The 17,650-nt window shown below is 41.4% G+C and overlaps 1 protein-coding gene and 1 long non-coding RNA gene across 5 annotated transcripts in view; one reads left to right on the top strand and one right to left on the bottom strand.

Moving 5' to 3' along the window:
* MXI1 (MAX interactor 1, dimerization protein) overlaps window positions 1–13,044 on the top strand; it is a 75,777-nt gene extending 62,733 nt beyond the window's left edge. For all 4 annotated transcript variants that reach the window (XM_040992130.1, XM_040992133.1, XM_040992131.1 and 1 more), the window contains 3 exons: window positions 7,868–7,982; window positions 8,556–8,727; window positions 12,453–13,044. In XM_040992130.1, the coding sequence (XP_040848064.1) occupies window positions 7,868–7,982; window positions 8,556–8,727; window positions 12,453–12,616 (451 nt within the window). In that variant the 3' untranslated portion in view covers window positions 12,617–13,044. The remainder of the gene's footprint in view (window positions 1–7,867; window positions 7,983–8,555; window positions 8,728–12,452) is intronic.
* Window positions 13,045–14,058: 1,014 nt separating this feature from the next.
* Window positions 14,059–16,836, bottom strand: LOC121164160. The gene is made up of 2 exons (XR_005885042.1): window positions 16,465–16,836; window positions 14,059–15,629 (listed from the first exon to the last, which is right to left on the bottom strand). It is a non-coding gene; the product is annotated as an uncharacterized LOC121164160 (long non-coding RNA).
* Window positions 16,837–17,650: the final 814 nt, after the last annotated feature.

Below are 17,650 nucleotides of genomic sequence, written 5' to 3'. Positions count from 1 at the left end.
CTGGGTTAGAGTCCTGGTTCTGTTCTGATTTAGCTTCCTGCCCATGTGCACCCGGAGAGGCAGCAGGGGATGGTGCATAGTAGTTGGATCCCTGCCGCCTGCAGAGGAAACATGGACACAGTTCTTGGCTCCTGGGTTGACCTGGCCCAGCCCTGGCTGTTTTGGGCATTTGGGAAATAAATAAGCAGGTGGGCGATCTCAAATCTCTCTGCCTTTCAAAAATAGACAAATGAGAGAGAGAGAGAGAGAGAGAGAGAGAGACTTTATTGTGTGAAAAGTTTTGAAATCCACAGAGTTTCTAAAATAAAATATATTTCCCTGGACTTTGTGAAGCTCCCTAGACTCAGTTACGTCCCCACTTGTCCTTCCTGTCCCTCACATCCCATCCTGTCCCTCTTCCTCCTTCTCTCAGTTGGAGAGACACAGTCCCAGCCATGAGTCAGAAAGGATCTGCCAAGTTTCAGGTTCTAGTTGAGGCTGTAGTAAATAACTCCAGCAATTTGGACGTAGATTCCTGGAGGTTTGTGGAGGTCCTGGATTGATGGGGTGTGAAATGATGCCAGATTTATTTGAGGTTTCAAATACTTTAAAAGTGCATTTTGCAGTAACTGTGCTTTCTTACATAAAATAGTGGGAGGTGGTTGTTGTTTTTGTTTGTTTTACGAATCTTTGAGGAAATGATAACTTCTAGAAGTGAAACCATATTTAACCCTGTGGTGTCAGATGTCTTCTGACTTGGTGTCAAGTGGATCATATACACAGCTTGCTCTAAGATCCATGGATCTCATTGGGAAAAAGTGGTTTTCAAATGCTTTCCAAGAGTATCATTTGTCACACTGATTTTCGTTCTTATTTTATATGCATACAAGCCCTTTCACACAAAGATTAACAACATGACAATAAATTGCATTATGTGATATTTTTAGTTTTCTGTGATTCACAATCTTGTAACACTTGATATACCTATTGAATTATTGTACAACTCACTACTTCAGAGGAATATTAAGTGAAAACAACTTCTTTTTGAAAAGTGAGGAGAGGGTCCTAGGTGTTTCCTGCAGCTTGTCTTTCTGCTATCATTGAGTCTCATGACTGCCACTGTCGGGTCTCACACCAGGGGGATGGCGCTTGACAAGTCACTGCCTGGGAGTTAACAGGCTGTTTCTTTTCTATAAAATACTTAATCCAGAAAGTTGCAGGTAATGGGCTTGGAGTGGTAGCCTCGTGGCCAAATCCTTGCCTTGCATCTGCTGGGATCCCATATGGGCACCAGTTTGTGTCCCGGCTGCTCCCTTCCCATCCAGCTCTCTGATTGTGCCCTAGAAAAGCAGCAGAGGACAGCCCAAAGCCTTGGGACCCTGTATCCGCGTGGGAGACCTGGAAGAATTTCCTGACTCCCGGCTCCAGTCCAGCTGGACTCTGGCATTGTAGCTACTTGGGGAGTGAACCAGTGAATGGAAGGTCTTTCTGTCTCCTTTTCTCTCTGTAAATTTGTTTTTCCAATAAAAATAAATCTTTTTTTTTTTAATTTTCAGGTAAAATATAGTTACCAAATGCCATTTTATAGGAAAAGATTGTCAGGCTTTTGCATTTTATAATAAAAACAAAATGCTGAACAGAAAATGATCATATGTTTTAGTAAATGAAATCAGTAATTTTCAATGTGTTTGGTATATATCTGGGTCCATCTTAAATGTCATTTATATGAAAAGGCATATTTTTTTCCTCCTCTGGTAACTTAGGAGATTTTCCAGAAATTCTCAGCAGATTAAATTTTAGAGAACCTGTGGATGTAGAATATGTAGGATTAAGTAGCGAGCTGCTTCATGTGCAATAGTGTGTCTGTGTGTGGTGGGCGGGTATGGGGGAGTACTTGGGAAACCTGGCTACAAGCCACTGCAGCTTTGAAGAATGTGGCTCATGGGAGGCCTCGAAGTTCATTGTATGACATTAACTAGAGGGAAATACAAGCCCTGTCTCTATCACTTGATTTGTTTGCCATTTTGACTTAGTTAGTTGGCAAAATCCTTGGGGTCCTGTAGAGAAATGAAAGACTAACCAGGGCCAGGGGACCATGCTTGCAGGGGCATCAGCCAGTGGATGGCTTGGAGGCCTGGGCTGGGCTTTCTCATTGTTGGGCAAGGGGATTAGAGTTTTGATAGACAACTTGAAAAACATCATCATGTGATATTTGGCTCCTTCCTCACCAGTGTGTGTGCTGCGTGTGTGTGATGTACCTATGCTGAAAAATAGCACAGCTACCAGGAGGGGATGTTTCTGTAGCCGAAATAATTTCCCTCCATCTTCTGTGTGGTATGTCAGTTTGGCAGTAGAATTTACAGGGTTTGAAATCTAAAACAGCATTGGCTTCTTCAGGGAAAAATGATCCCAGTCTACCAAAATAAAAGCCAAACAGACCATAATTGTTCTTTTTGCCACATGGGGCTTACCCTTTTGGAAGGTGCGGGTAATTATGATGGGGCCCTTCCTTTCTGAAAGGGCTAGTAGGCTGCAAATTGCCTTTTCTCCTGGGTAAAGCTCACTTTTAAATCTCATATTAAAACAGAGCTCAGTGTCGTTGAAAAGTCAAGGTACTTTGCTGTCCATCTTTCCAGCCTCCTCCCTTTCAGCAAGGAGACTCCGGCAGGTTTCTTGGGGAACCTCCTGCCGCAGTGTCCAGTCCTAACTTGGCTTCACCATTCCCTGTGCTCGTTGAGGACAGATTTCAGCTTTGACGTTCTTATCAAGCTATCAGTGTATTTTTCAGTGAATATATATAAAAGAGTATTTATGTTTTAAATAAAGTGAATGCTGACCAGAGAGCTAGAATTTTATCATTTGTCATCAGATGTGGTCCCATAAATTTTGCAGTGCAGGGTGCAAAACCATGCCTTTCCTACATTTTCTCTTTGAAGTCTACTTCTTGGAGACTTACCATCGTTGTAGGATGCTTGCAGTTTGTTCCTCAGTGAATAAAGATTTTCAGATCAAAGCAAGTCTTTTTCTTCCTTTGTCTCTTTATCTTCCTTCCTTCTTCTCAAGTCTTACAGCCCGTAATTTGGCAACTCCATACAGGAGGCCCCTAGCCACAGTCCCGTGAGACTGAAGGCAAGAAGAGAAAGGACCAGATGGCATCAGAAGATACGCTTTTCTAGGTCATTGGTGGTTAAGCTTGCAATCTGGTTCCCAACAGAGAGACTTTGGAGAAAAGGGAAGGAGAGCAGCACTGCTGTAAGGGAAGGAGGATTTTGCTGTACAGTTCTTGTTCTGTGGATTTGCTGTTGAGAAGACATACGGAGGAAAAGGTGTTTCTGATTTAATGGTTTCGGGTTTTCACTTGCAGGGACTCTGTTGCTCTTGGATGGGTGCATTCCTCTAAGTAGCTCATCCCCAGGGAGGTAGGACTCAGTAGTGTGGACTCAGTAGTGTGGACTCGGTAGAGAAGTGGACTCAGTAGTGTGGACTTGGTAGTGGAGTGGACTCAGTAGTGTGGACTCGGTAGTGGAGTGGACTCAGTAGTGTGGACTCGGTAGTGGAGTGGACTCAGTAGTGTGGACTCAGTAGTGTGGACTCAGTAGTGTGGACTCAGTAGTGTGGACTCAGTAGTGTGGACTCAGTAGTGTGGACTCGGTAGTGGAGTGGACTCAGTAGTGTGGACTCAGTAGTGGAGTGGACTCAGTAGTGTGGACTCAGTAGTGGAGTGGACTCAGTAGTGTGGACTCAGTAGTGTGGACTCAGTAGTGTGGACTCAGTAGTGTGGACTCGGTAGTGTGGACTTGGTAGTGGAGTGGACTCAGTAGTGTGGACTCAGTAGTGTGGACTCAGTAGTGTGGACTCAGTAGTGTGGACTCGGTAGTGGAGTGGACTCAGTAGTGTGGACTCAGTAGTGGAGTGGACTCAGTAGTGTGGACTCAGTAGTGGAGTGGACTCAGTAGTGTGGACTCAGTAGTGTGGACTCAGTAGTGGAGTGGACTCAGTAGTGTGGACTCAGTAGTGTGGACTTGGTAGTGGAGTGGACTCAGTAGTGTGGACTCAGTAGTGTGGACTCAGTAGTGGAGTGGACTCAGTAGTGTGGACTCGGTAGTGGAGTGGACTCAGTAGTGTGGACTCAGTAGTGTGGACTCAGTAGTGTGGACTCAGTAGTGTGGACTTGGTAGTGGAGTGGACTCAGTAGTGTGGACTCGGTAGTGGAGTGGACTCAGTAGTGTGGACTCGGTAGTGGAGTGGACTCAGTAGTGTGGACTCAGTAGTGTGGACTCAGTAGTGTGGACTCAGTAGTGTGGACTTGGTAGTGGAGTGGACTCAGTAGTGTGGACTCGGTAGTGGAGTGGACTCAGTAGTGTGGACTTGGTAGTGGAGTGGACTCAGTAGTGTGGACTTGGTAGTGGAGTGGACTCAGTAGTGTGGACTCGGTAGTGGAGTGGACTCAGTAGTGTGGACTCAGTAGTGTGGACTTGGTAGTGGAGTGGACTCAGTAGTGTGGACTCAGTAGTGTGGACTCGGTAGTGTGGACTCAGTAGTGTGGACTCAGTAGTGTGGACTCAGTAGTGTGGACTCAGTAGTGGAGTGGACTCAGTAGTGTGGACTCAGTAGTGTGGACTCGGTAGTGGAGTGGACTCAGTAGTGTGGACTCAGTAGTGTGGACTCAGTAGTGTGGACTCAGTAGTGTGGACTCGGTAGTGGAGTGGACTCAGTAGTGTGGACTCAGTAGTGTGGACTTGGTAGTGGAGTGGACTCAGTAGTGTGGACTCAGTAGTGTGGACTCAGTAGTGTGGACTCGGTAGTGGAGTGGACTCAGTAGTGTGGACTCAGTAGTGTGGACTCAGTAGTGTGGACTCAGTAGTGTGGACTCGGTAGTGGAGTGGACTCAGTAGTGTGGACTCAGTAGTGTGGACTCAGTAGTGGAGTGGACTCGGTAGTGGAGTGGACTCAGTAGTGTGGACTCAGTAGTGTGGACTCGGTAGTGTGGACTCGGTAGAGAAGTGGACTCAGTAGTGAGGACTCAGTAGTGGAGTGAACTTGGTAGTGAGGACTCGGTAGTGGAGTGGACTCAGTAGTGTGGCTTCTTTTGGTCAGCTGTTGTTCTTTAGCTGCCAGTGACCCTTTGTTTCTCTACCCTACAAATGCCTGTTTCATTCACAAGTATAAAAGTAAAGACAATGAAAAAAAAAGTGAAGGCAATGGGATTTTGCTTCCACAGGAAGACCCACACGTCACCACTCACTGCGTATCCTCAATGCTAACGTTTATTTTGGAAGACTGATAGGAGGTTCACAGAGTTCACTGCAGCAGGGGGTGGAGGTGGGTAGGAAATGGGTGTCCAACTGGCAGTGAAGACATTGCTTTAAACATCAAGAATACCCCGTTTCTGCTCCCAATTCTACATGCTGCAAATGCATACACCCTGCGAGTCGGTGCATTATGACCTTAGGAACTGGGCTTCCGCTACCCAGGTACAAGAGCTGAACTGTGCTTCCTCATTCCTGGCTGCAGCCTTTCTGGAGGAGTGAACCAGCAGATGAAAGCTACTTTTGTGACACACACGCAGAGGAAATGAAATTAAAGATAGGTTTAGTTTGATGCAGAAAAGGAAATGCGTATGTATTTTTTCATAGTGCATATTTCCATAAACTTTTATTTCAAACACTGTTTATTTGAAAGTGTTAGAGACAGAGCGCTTGCATCCTCTGGTTCATTCCGCAGGGTGGCCACATGGCCAGGCTGAGGCCAAGAGCCAGGCACTTGTTTTGGAAATTCCATGTAGGTGTAGGGGAGCACACATTTGGCCATCTGCTTTCCCGGATGCGTTAGCTTGGAGCTGGATTGCAAGTAGAGCAGCCAGGACTGGAACACACACTCACCGTGCTAGGGCCTCTCTGAACTTTTGAGGACTTCACATATGCATGGATTTCAGCTTCTTTGCACCAAAAGAAATTTGCCTCAGTTCTATTTCCACAAGGCATCACTGGCCTTTGTGTAAGCTGTCTTGGTGATTTATTATTGCTTGACTGAAGAAATGTTTAGCAGTGGCTGAGGGCTTTTGCCTCCCTCCTCACTCAGGCATTAGTATTGGTCTGGGACACCTCACAAGCTCTTGGGGTTACTGCACAGCCCCAGCCTGCTGAGCCCGGACTCCTGCTGCGGCACAGGCTTTCAATTCAGTGCTCTTCCTTGAGTGAAGGAAAATGTTTTTAATTTTAAAGCTGAACCCAATCTGTAAATTTAGGTTTTTATCATTGTTTTAATAACATGGAAAATCCTTGCTTTTTCAAACTTGAATTCAAGTCCCAAGTCAAATGTCAGTCCCCTTACAAGCCTGCTTCCTCCACTTACAACTTCTCCATTTATTCAGATTCTGTTGTCCTTGACATGTCTAACAATCATTCTGGTAATAAACCAAAATAAAACCATGAACATAAAATAGTATGTTTCATTCCTTAGCAGACTATGAACTCATTTCCTTCTCCCTGCTCCCTGTCTGGAACAGTGCTGAGTACCCAAGTCATGTCACTAGTATACTACTGAATTTTTACAAAGGGAAGAAGACATTTCAATTTTACTGTATTTTCAGCCTAGGTTTTGTAAATCTCAGAAAAGGGAAAATTAACTCATCTTTTCTTCCATAATGTGAAACTAATAAGGACTCATGCCCAACTTTCTTAGATGAAAATGTTAAAAGATAATTCCTAAATATATTGGATTTCTGGAGTTAAGTAACTCAAAAAATGTGAGCAGCTCTTCTTTCTAGTAAGATAGTTAACTTTCCTCGTTATTATTTTTTTTAGAAGATTGTCTTTAAAATTAGCAAATGCCATTCAGGGAAATCCCTGATACACTTTAGATTTCAGGAAAATAAGGACATTTCTTTATCCACACCAAGTATGTCACATTTTAGCCTGGCGCCAACTACAGGCTTGAAGTATTGAGCTCAGTGAAGAGATGTGAGATGGAATTATGCTAGTACCTGCAGTGAGAACTGGCTTAGTGGGTGCTCAGTCAGTCTTGGTAATTCATCGACCAGACCTCACTGTTCTTAATCATCCTTGCTTGGAAGTGGCATAATTGACTGTTTGCCATCTTCTGCTTTGAAATTGGCGATATTTGGGAGTTTCACTTGACATATTTTCTTGCATGGTAAGACAGAAAGCATAGTTTGGGTCAGTTTATAAAACCATTTAGTTTGCTTTGAGAAAATGAAAGGTATGTTTTGTTCCTGGTGTAGTTGAGACGGTAAAATTTTAGTTGTAGCTCTTTAGGGAATAAATGTATTCATATTTTATTTTCTTGTCCAAATATACTGTTAACTGCTGAAATATGTTATGCCTGATGAAGCACAGGTCCAAAGATGGGGATAGTAAATCATTGGAAAACTTATAAAGTGCTTATTTTATATATATGTATACACACACACACACATATACACGATTCCAAAAAATAAAAATTGCTTTGCACCAATATTGACATCTTTTAATTCCAATTTTCATGAACTTTTTAAGGACTTTTTTTTTCAAGATTTATTTATTTTTCTTGGGAAGTCAGATTTACAAAGAGGAGAGAGAGAAAAAGATCTTGTATCTGCTGGTTTACTCAGTATTAATGAAGTTGAGACACTTTGTGGGATGGACTAAATAATAAATCATTTCTAACATTACCACTGGGGATGATAATCCATAGTGGACCGGTGTTCCAGAGAATCTTAGGACCAGCAGACTGAAAGGCAGGTGCCCTGTGCTCACTCTGGAACTGAAGCATGAGGATTCTCACATGGCCACAGGCTGAATAACTGCAGAGAACTGTTTGCCTTAAAATAGGTTTTATCATGTTTCCAGTGGAATATCCAACTGTGCTAATTGTTTCTTTGTCTTAGACGAGCTCATCTGCGTCTATGTTTAGAACGCTTGAAAGTTCTGATTCCACTAGGACCAGACTGCACCAGGCATACAACCCTTGGTTTGCTCAACAAAGCCAAAGCACACATCAAGGTGAGAATTTTTACTTAAGGATCTGCACGATTCTCTGGGTCTTGCTTTAATTATTAGGAATGATCAGTTAACTCACATACTTTCCTTAAATAGATGACCTCAAGGGAAATCATTCTAAAACTTACCAGCTAATCTTGATGGGAGCAGCAGTAACCTGATTAAGCCAAATTGTTTTGACAGCGTAGCCATTTGAAGAGCTTGGAATGCTAGGAAAATAACAATTACCCTCCCGACACCCAGGAGGACAGCAGTTGTGCCCTCTAGTGGAGATGACTTCATTGGTTTTAGTCCCGCAGTACTTTTCCATCAAACCCACTGCAGATTGCTGTACAGCCTTTGGTACAGATGACTGCACAGGCTTTCGGAAGTCTCTCTTGTTCAAGAAATGCAGTACTGATATCCAAAAAAGTAAAGACTAACTGCTTTGACGTTTAAAAGCACTTATATTTTATGTACGTACACACACACATATTTGTATAATTCATTTGTGTTTTCGCTGCTAGAAAATATTGTAAGATGTTAGGCAGAAATCTGTTTGCATTGGGCTGCACACAAATGTAATTATCATTTTAGAAACTTGAAGAAGCCGAAAGGAAGAGCCAACACCAGCTCGAGAACTTGGAACGAGAGCAGAGATTTTTGAAGCGGAGACTGGAACAGCTGCAGGGCCCTCAGGAGGTGGAACGAATACGAATGGACAGCATTGGATCCACGATTTCTTCCGATCGTTCTGATTCAGAGCGAGGTAGGCAGCGCACCTCTCTGACGGAGCACGAAGCGTCTCTGTGTCTGGTTCTGAGGAGGTACTCGTCTGCTTTCTTGACACAGCCAGCCGTTCTAGGCTTCATGCAACTACAACATTGCCTAGCAGTGCTTGTGTATTTTTGTTACTTTTCATTTATACTTGGTATTTTGAAATACTTTAAAAGATTTATTTATTTGTTCCAAAGGCAGAGCCACTGGAGAGAGATCTTGCATCCACTGGTTCGGTGCCCCAGTAGCCAGGTCTGGACCAGCCTGAGGAGCCAGGAACTCCATCCTGGTCTGTCACACATGTGGCAGGGTTCCCAGTGACGTAGGCATCTTCAGCTGCCTTCCTAGGCACAAGGGCAGAAAGCTGGATAGGAAGTGGAGTAGATGGGACTTGAACCAGCACTCCAGAGGTGTCGACATCACAAGCGGTAGCTTAACTTACTGTGCCACAATGCAGCCCCTTGATTTTTAAGTTTTCAGAGTTCTCATCTACTCTTCACTCCGTTTCCTTTAGTGCGTGCATAACCATGGCATAATTAGCACAGCTAAGAAATTAACACTGACCTAATACTCATTTTATAGCTGACAATAAATCTTACTCAAATTGTCCTAATTTTTTTTTCATTAATGTCATTGTCTGCTCCAGGATCCTATGCCAGCATCTCACTGGCATTGCCTTAGGTCTTTTTCCTTACCATAACACTTTTGAAGAATAATAGGCAATTAATATATATATGAAATGTTCCTTAATTTGAGTCTTATGGTTTCAGAAAGTTGGATTAAGGGCATGTGATCCATTTTGGGGAAACGGATATCACAGAAGTGATGTGGTAACCTTCTAACTTCGTAGGTGTATCTGAAGCACTACAACTCTTCATTTCTTTTCGTGTCTGTCCTAGAACATTTCTCTTGGGCAGTTAAAGGACAGAAGCAGCTAAAAAAGCAGTGGTCTGAATTTCACTGACCTGTGAGTCTACAGCTCCTGCCACATCAGGCCAGTGATGTGGAAACTAGAATTCATGAAACCCTCAGGATTCTGAAATATTAAGCAAGTGGCATTTGGCTTTAAAACTTAATTTTAGTTTTTGTTTTGACATTTTAAAAAAGATTTATTTTTATTTGAAAGTCAGATTTTTACAGAGAGAAGGAGAGACAAAGATCTTCCACCTACTGTTTTTCCCATGCCACAAGCAGGGAGCTGCATAGGAAGTGGAACAGCTGGGACACAAACCAGTGCCTATATGGGATATCAGCACTTGAAGGCAGAGGGTTAGCCAATTGAGCCAAAAAATTTATACTTACTTTATGAAATATATTTCAATTAAAATAAGCTCCCAGATATCCTTCATGCAGTTAGACGAGCTGCCCACATCCTGGCATTCATTCTTCACCATTCTCACTCTGAACATTTAAATCTGTCCCCGATAAAATAATTTTGTACCTGAATACTTGAAGAAATAGGAGAGATGTCACAAAGTTTATGGAAAATGAAAATGAAGAAACCATGCTGAAGTTTTTTTGTGCAAAGGATAATTTTGTTTTTCTCACCATTTTTAAGTACTTTCAAAACACCATTGTAATATCCCACAAAAATAATAAAATCAGATATATAACACCATCTAATAGCCAGTTTGTTGGTGATCATTTTCCTACAGTTGTCTCAAAAAAGGCTTGTTACCACTGGCAGGTTTACATCAGTACCCAAAGTCCAGAATGCATTAGTTTGCCTTTTTAACTATTTGTTTTATTTATTGTTGGAAAGGAAGATACACAGAGGAGATACAGAGAAAAAAGATCTTCAGTCTGCTGGTTCACTCCCCAAGTGGTGGCAAAGGGCAGAGCTGAGCCAATCTGAAGCCAGGAGCCACAGAGTCCCAAGGCTTTGGGCCATCCTCCACTGGTTTCCCAGGCCACAAACGGGAAGCTGGATGGGAAGTGGAGCAGCCGGGGACTCAAACCGTTCACATGGGATCCTGGCATATGCAAGGCAAGGATTTTTAGCCACTAGGCTGTTGCAGAGGGCCCAATTTGCTCTAATTTTTAAGATAGTTTTTGATCTATGCCAATGCTTATACTTTTCTAACTCCAAATTTCAGAGTGCACATGTTTTTATCATTAGAGTTCTCCCTCCTTTTTTTTCTAAGTACCGCCAGGGAACTTTTTAGTGTGTACCATCCTAATCCGTAGCAAGTCTTTCATTCCCACCGTTACAAAGGATTTGGGTAACATCTCTGGTCTGTCCTGAGCAGTCAGTTGTTCTGTTCTGAGATCCGTGTGCTGTGCTGGATAGGGTAGTTGCTGTTATTTCCCAATAGAGGGGGTTATAGTGAGTAACTGCGAAGTATGGTATGGCCCTGAAAGTTGGTAAGGATAGGAAGCAAATAGTCATGAATAGATTATCTAAATGCTTGTTTGGAGAGCTGCTTGCATTTTTTTTTTAAGCTAATCACTAAAACTTCTGAAGCAACAAGCCCTTTTAAAAAGTGTATTCTTTAATTTCACCCAGCCTTTTTGGCTTCATCAAGAATCCACTTTTTAGGGTTGGCACTGTGGTGCAACAGACTAATCCTCCATCTTCAAATGCCAGCAGTCCCTTTAGGCGCTGGTCCATGTCCTGGCTGCTCCACTTCCCATCCATCTCCCTGCTTATGGCCTGGGAAAGCAGCAGAGCATGGGCCAAATGCCTGGACCCTGCACCTGCGTGGGAGGCCTGGAATAGGCCACTGGCTCTGGATCTGCTGAGCTCTGGCCTTGCAGCCTTTTGAGTGAATCCAATGCTGAAAGATCTGTCTCTTCTTTGTAGATCTACCTTTCAAGTAAAAATAAATAAATCTTAAAAAACAAACAAACAAACAAAAAAACACTTTGTAAGCAGTGTGGGCACATAAAGTCAGTGCCAGATACGACATACAGGCTTTGTGTGAAGGGAATTGAAAAACACTAAGTTTCATCCTAGCTATAATGGGCAGAAAAACTGTTTCTAAGTGCCTTTTGTTTTTAAAATGTGCATTGCTTTTTATATATTAATGATTGTACTATAGTATTTAATAGTTAATACACCTAGTGATAGCTGGATCATAAATTATTTAGGGTTTTCATGTTTGGCATTTAAAACTTAAGTATCACCACCCAAATTCCTTTGTACATCATAATCCATCAGGTCTTATTTCAGGGTGTATTTGATAAAACAAAATTAAATTAACAGATTTCTGTGAATCTACTTTATGATGAAGTGTAGAAGTCTAGATCTGTAAATGGTACCATCAAAGGCTTAGATGGATAAACATTCTACTTTAGCCTGTATTAACTTTGTATGTTTTTTCTCCTCCTGTTAAGGCAACCCTGATTAATAAACAGCACTGAGTAGTTTTTGGTTTGATGCAAAGCAGATGTTAAACCACATGAAATTGGGATCTTTTAATATTAAGCACTAATTCTCAAATAGGCCTAGTGACTTTAGTGGGAGGTCCAGACGGACTGGCGCCAAGGGGTTTTAGTAAACTTGCTGCCTAAATTAAGACCACCATTGTCTCTCAGGCATTCCCCTGTGCAAGCAGTATTCCTGTGTCTTTTCACCTTTAGTCCCTCTGTTCTCCAGAGATCATGGATAGTATACTTTAACTTGTATGCCATTTTCTTCATGTCTTGTTAATTTTTAAAGGTACCCATGTGCTGGATTATTAATGTTGTTTTGTTTGTTTTTGTCCCCCTTGGCAGAGGAGATTGAAGTGGATGTTGAAAGCACAGAGTTCTCCCATGGAGAAGTGGACAATATAAGTACCACCAGCATCAGTGACATTGATGACCACAGCAGCCTGCAGAGTATTGGGAGCGACGAGGGCTACTCCAGTGCCAGTGTCAAACTTTCGTTCACTTCCTAGAACCCAGCATGACGTAACAAGTGCAGGGCAAAATCATCAGTGGGCCAATTCAGTACAATCTCTTCAATTGGGTTCATGATGCAGTCTCCTCTTTAAAACTAAATGAAAGAAAACTATACTTGAATAAAGGGGTCAAAAGACCTGTATTTAAGCAAATACTTAGCAAAAAGTGGGGCACAGCCTCTCCAGCAGAACAAACATTCATATTGGAAAAATGACAGTTTCTAACAGCAACAAACTTGTCTGAAATTTTCTTGATTTGATTTAGTTCATTCAAAAGAGGACACTGGAGATGCCATCCTCTTTTTCTGAATTTGCTCAAACCATGTTGAGTAAACAGAAAGAATGGGATCATGTTCCCATTCTGAGCTTTATGGCCCTAAAAAAAAAAAAAGAAAAAAAAAAAAGAAAAATCAAACCTATAGAAATGAAGACAAGATAATCAGGCATTATTCCTGGATAGCTAAAGCTATTACAACTTAGCCTGGGACAGTTTATCATGAAGCCTGTGGATGATGAATTCATTAGAAAAATTTAAAAAGCTCATTTCATGCTCTACGAAAGGAGAGACGCCCATGAAGCCTTTTGCAAGGGATCATCATGCAGCTCGGCTTTCTGTTGGATTCCATGCTAAGCAAGCTAGCCTTTCCCTGCATCATTAGCACTAGGGCACCCAGCTGCCCACTTGCCAGCCCACCGCCCCTGGGCCACACGGGGGCAGTCCATGCATGGCAGCCTCTGTCACACAGGCCTGTGAGTCACGGACTTGGGGAGCCAGGAGGGAAAAGCTCCACGTGCCTCTGTCTGCATGGGTCAGGAAAGTTGTGCACACATTAGCAGGCCAAGGTCTGAGCCATGGCAGCATTTTTATTTCAGATTTTGATAACTGTTTGTATGTGTTGAAAACCAAAATGACATCTTTTTAAAGCTTGTCCATAGGAAAAAATAGATGTCTTTTATAGTGGAAAAACACATGGGAAAAAAATCATCTATTTTGATGCAGCATTTGATAATGATAAAACACCTCACTCTTTATAGTGCACAAAGTGAATGAGGTCTGGGTTAGGTTAAGAAAAAAAAGTCAATGCTGTTTTTGTTTTCTTTCGAATCATTACTTTTACCATCTTTTAACCATCTGATATCTATAGTAGACACACTATCATAGTTAACATAGTTAAGTTCAGCACTTGTGTCATTTTAATGTTAAGATTTGCTTCCATTTCCCTACAGGCAGTCTCTCTCCCTCCTCACAATCCTGTTGTGCAGGTGCTATTGTTGCTCTTATGAATATTTTCAGAAATGTTATTTTCTTCTAAGTGAAATTTCTAGCCTGCACTTTGATGTCATGTGTTCCCCTGTCTTTTCAAACTCCAAGCGTCTGGCCCTGTCCCCTGGGAAGCCTTCTTGGAGACTGCCCCGGCTGTTTGGACTTTGTATACTTTAAATAATTTAACTGCCCTTAATTACTTAAAAAAAAAAAAGCTTTATGATTTTCATAACTTATTGCTGATTTTAATGGGTTGTTAATTTCAGTCCTATAGTTTTATTTTATGTTTAGATAGGGCTGGGCAAGAAAAAAATAAAATAAAGACAACCGTATTTAGCAGTGCAGTTGTGTGTTAATGTTAAGACTGTCTTTTCTTGAACAGCACTTTCAATGGCATACACAGACTATGCATAAAATGTAGCAGCTTGGACATAAGGCCTCAGCGTATACTCAATTGTTCTTGTGCTCTTCTGTGCCTCCAAAAATATATTTTTCTTGATTATGCTATGTTCTCTGAAGTAGATGTGTATGAAAACCTGCATGCCTTTAGAAGCCCAGTGTTAGAATGTGCTACACTCCAGGTGCTGGGGACTTAAATGAAAAACATGACAAAAATTCATTCTGTGGTCCAGGTAAATTATTTTTGGTTTCATTTATAAATATTCCTAGCCAAGTCAAACTGTTGCTCTATATATTTATATACTTTTTTTGACTTTTGAAAGTGAAGACAGTTTGAAGACTACCAGCTGTCATGGGAAGTAAATGAAAACCAGTGACTAAAGCTTGATTTAGTTTTTCATGTGGCATTCAGTGGTGTCACACTGTATATGGCTGGAATTGAGGACTTCACTCAGGCAAACCTGAGGTGCTGTCACTTTGTTGTATGCTCCTGTGTACAGGATAATGGGCTGGGAAGCCTCTAACAACCCTATAGAAAATTTTCAACTGCCCTTATAATTACTTTCCCTGAGTTTGTTTTCCTTGGGGGAGGAAGGAGGGTAGATTACACAATGTGTGTTAATATTTTAAAAGACAAATTGACTTCTAAGACCAGAAGTTAACTTCAAGAAATCAAGGCTGACTTTTGTTTCCCCCTGAAAAGTTTGAAATATTACCAGTCTTGAAAAACTAATAAGCCAAGCTGATTATCTCCTTCTGCCCCCAAATCCAGGATGTAGATCACAAAGAAATGAAGCTGCATACCTCACTTCCCCAGGAGGTACACAAAAAGGCTCACCTGAAACACTTTTTAAAAAAATTCTAGCAGCACATTTTGTAATTTTTAATTTCCTCAAGCTGTCATTTTTTGTCACTAGAATAGCTTAAAACAGTCTTGATTGGTAGGGTGATAACTAGAATATTTATTTTAGATATTCATACCAGGGCACAATAACAGCATTATAAAAATGTAACAAAAGCCATTAAGTGTCTAAAATGTATGTAAAATATGTAAACTTCAGAGGTCAGTTGTTTGTAAATTAGCTTCATCACACTTACTCTCAAAGTTAGGTCAACTATACCTGGTAGTGCTTTTGGAGAGAAAAACTCCAGGCAAAAGAACTGAAGAGATACTTACTCCTTCCAGCTCCTTGTGAGCAGTGAACAACTGGAGACTTAGCATCTATTAAAGACTAGCCTAGCTGAAGATGTCTGGCTTCAATTCTAGTTCAATTCCCAGGATATGGAGTCAAGTGTTTCCTCCAAGCCTGAATTCTGTTTCTCTGGTCAGAAATTCACTGCATCTTGCTAAAATAAGTACAAGGCATGAAAGGGGGGGAGGGGTGGAGAAAAAGCAGGTAAGTTTTGCAAGAAAGGGAAATCATGAGCCAGCAAAGTAATAACCGTGATTTGGGGCCCCAACTAGACAACGTGGCTCTTCAACCAAGAGCTGTGCTCTTAATAATTTGGGCGAGCATTGTGGTGCAGCAAGTCATGCCGCCAGCCATGATGTTGGCGTCCTTGTAGGGACGTTTGTGTCCCAGCTGCTCCACTTCTGATTTGGCTTCCAACTAAAGCACCTGCAGAGCACTGAATGACAAGTACCTGGGCCCTGCACTTACACAGGAGACTGGAGAAAAGTTCCCAGCTTTGGCCCAGCCTAGTCCTGGCTGTTAGTTGTCATTAGGGGATGAACCAGCCGATGGAAGATCAATTTTCTCTCCCTCCCCTGTCCCATAACTGACCTTCAAATAAATCTTGAATATTAGTTTACAATTCAAGACTTAAGTCTGTACTGGTTTTCTAAAAAATAAGCTGGTAAGGGACACAGCCTAAATATACACCATCAGTGTTTCTTGCTGGGAAATGAATGAAATTCACTGTTTTTAGCTAGCTCAGCAATCGGCTATGTTGTTTTCTGATTTGTCTTATGCCATTCACAGCCACCAAATGAAAAACCTTACAGAAGCATAACACCATCTCTCTTTTACTTTGGCTACGACAAAAATTGTTAGAAGGTTCTATTGGTTAATACTGGTTTCTGAACCTCCTATATTTCTTAATGTACATACATGGTATTAAAAAAAACAATGGGTCATGGGACTCAATTATTTGAGGTTTTCAATTCAAACTATGGTATTACCTGTTATTCTGTCTGCTATGCTCTTCCTCTCCACTGCAGGAAAAATTCTGTTTAACTTGCAACTCAAAAATCCTAGATGTAAAGAACGTTTACATTTACTGTTGAACTTATAAATTGCCACTTATACTAACTGCCCCATAGTATAATACAAATACTTACAGTAATCTGCAGGTACTTACCCCTCTAAACATCTTAACAAACATTTTAACACCCAAGTTAGGGCAAAAAGCCAATCCATGCTTTAAATATTTTGCTGAAATTGCAACTGGCATTTTTGACAGTATAAAAAGGTGTAACATAAATTAATTTTCTTGACACTTGGTGGCTTCCCTTGCTATTTTCAAGGCAGATACATTCACAACATTAAAACTGTAATACTGGAAACGTACACCTCCTTCATTTTTGACAAGCATTTTTTTAAAAAAGATGAATGATAATTAACTGATAAATTTGATGATGGTTTCAGGCTTAGACCTCATTAGCCCAATAAAGCTGCCAATGAAGACCAAATTCCAAATGCAAGAATCTAATTCCTTTTACAGTCCACCCAGAACACAATTCTCACCAAGGATCCATGTCATCACTGTGACGTCTATCAACCAGACATACCTGGAAACACAAAGTCTGGAATAGGAACCAAACCTCCCTCAATTTTTAAACCATATCATAGTAGGAAAACTTAAAACTTTCCTAGAATTTACTCTCGTAACTGATACTTTCGATAGTAGTTCTAATTAGGGACCCCATATCATAAGCAACGAATGCTATGTTGTAATACTAACCACTGCTATTAAAGTTAAGGGAAAAGCACATATTCACTGCTGCCGCTCTGCACAGCAAGACACTTTTACAGAAGATACTCTACTGAACTTCATTCAGTAAATTTTAGGACTCTTCAAACCCAATGAAACAGATATAACTTCCATTCCATAGATAACTGAGGCATGATCATCCACATGGGGTAATAAATGGAGAACCAGTATTAAAATAGTCTTGTTCTGGAGTCCTGGCTCTTTGAACATGCTCTTGAGGCATCTCTACATGTTAAGCAAAACAGTATTTGTTATCTGTGATTTCTATTAAACATTTTGTTTACTAAATTTTGGGGGTGCTAAGATCATTCTCCCCTGAAAAAGCCAAAAAGAAAGTACCAAAAACCGGTATTCTCTCCAAGAACCCCAACTCT

The sequence above is a fragment of the Ochotona curzoniae genome, unplaced genomic scaffold, assembly GCF_017591425.1.
Source record: "Ochotona curzoniae isolate NIBS_2020 unplaced genomic scaffold, NIBS_Ocur_1.0 contig_66, whole genome shotgun sequence".
Classification (NCBI taxonomy): domain Eukaryota; kingdom Metazoa; phylum Chordata; class Mammalia; order Lagomorpha; family Ochotonidae; genus Ochotona; species Ochotona curzoniae.
Note: the sequence above shows the minus strand (reverse complement) of the source record. Positions and strands in the feature narration are given on the sequence as shown.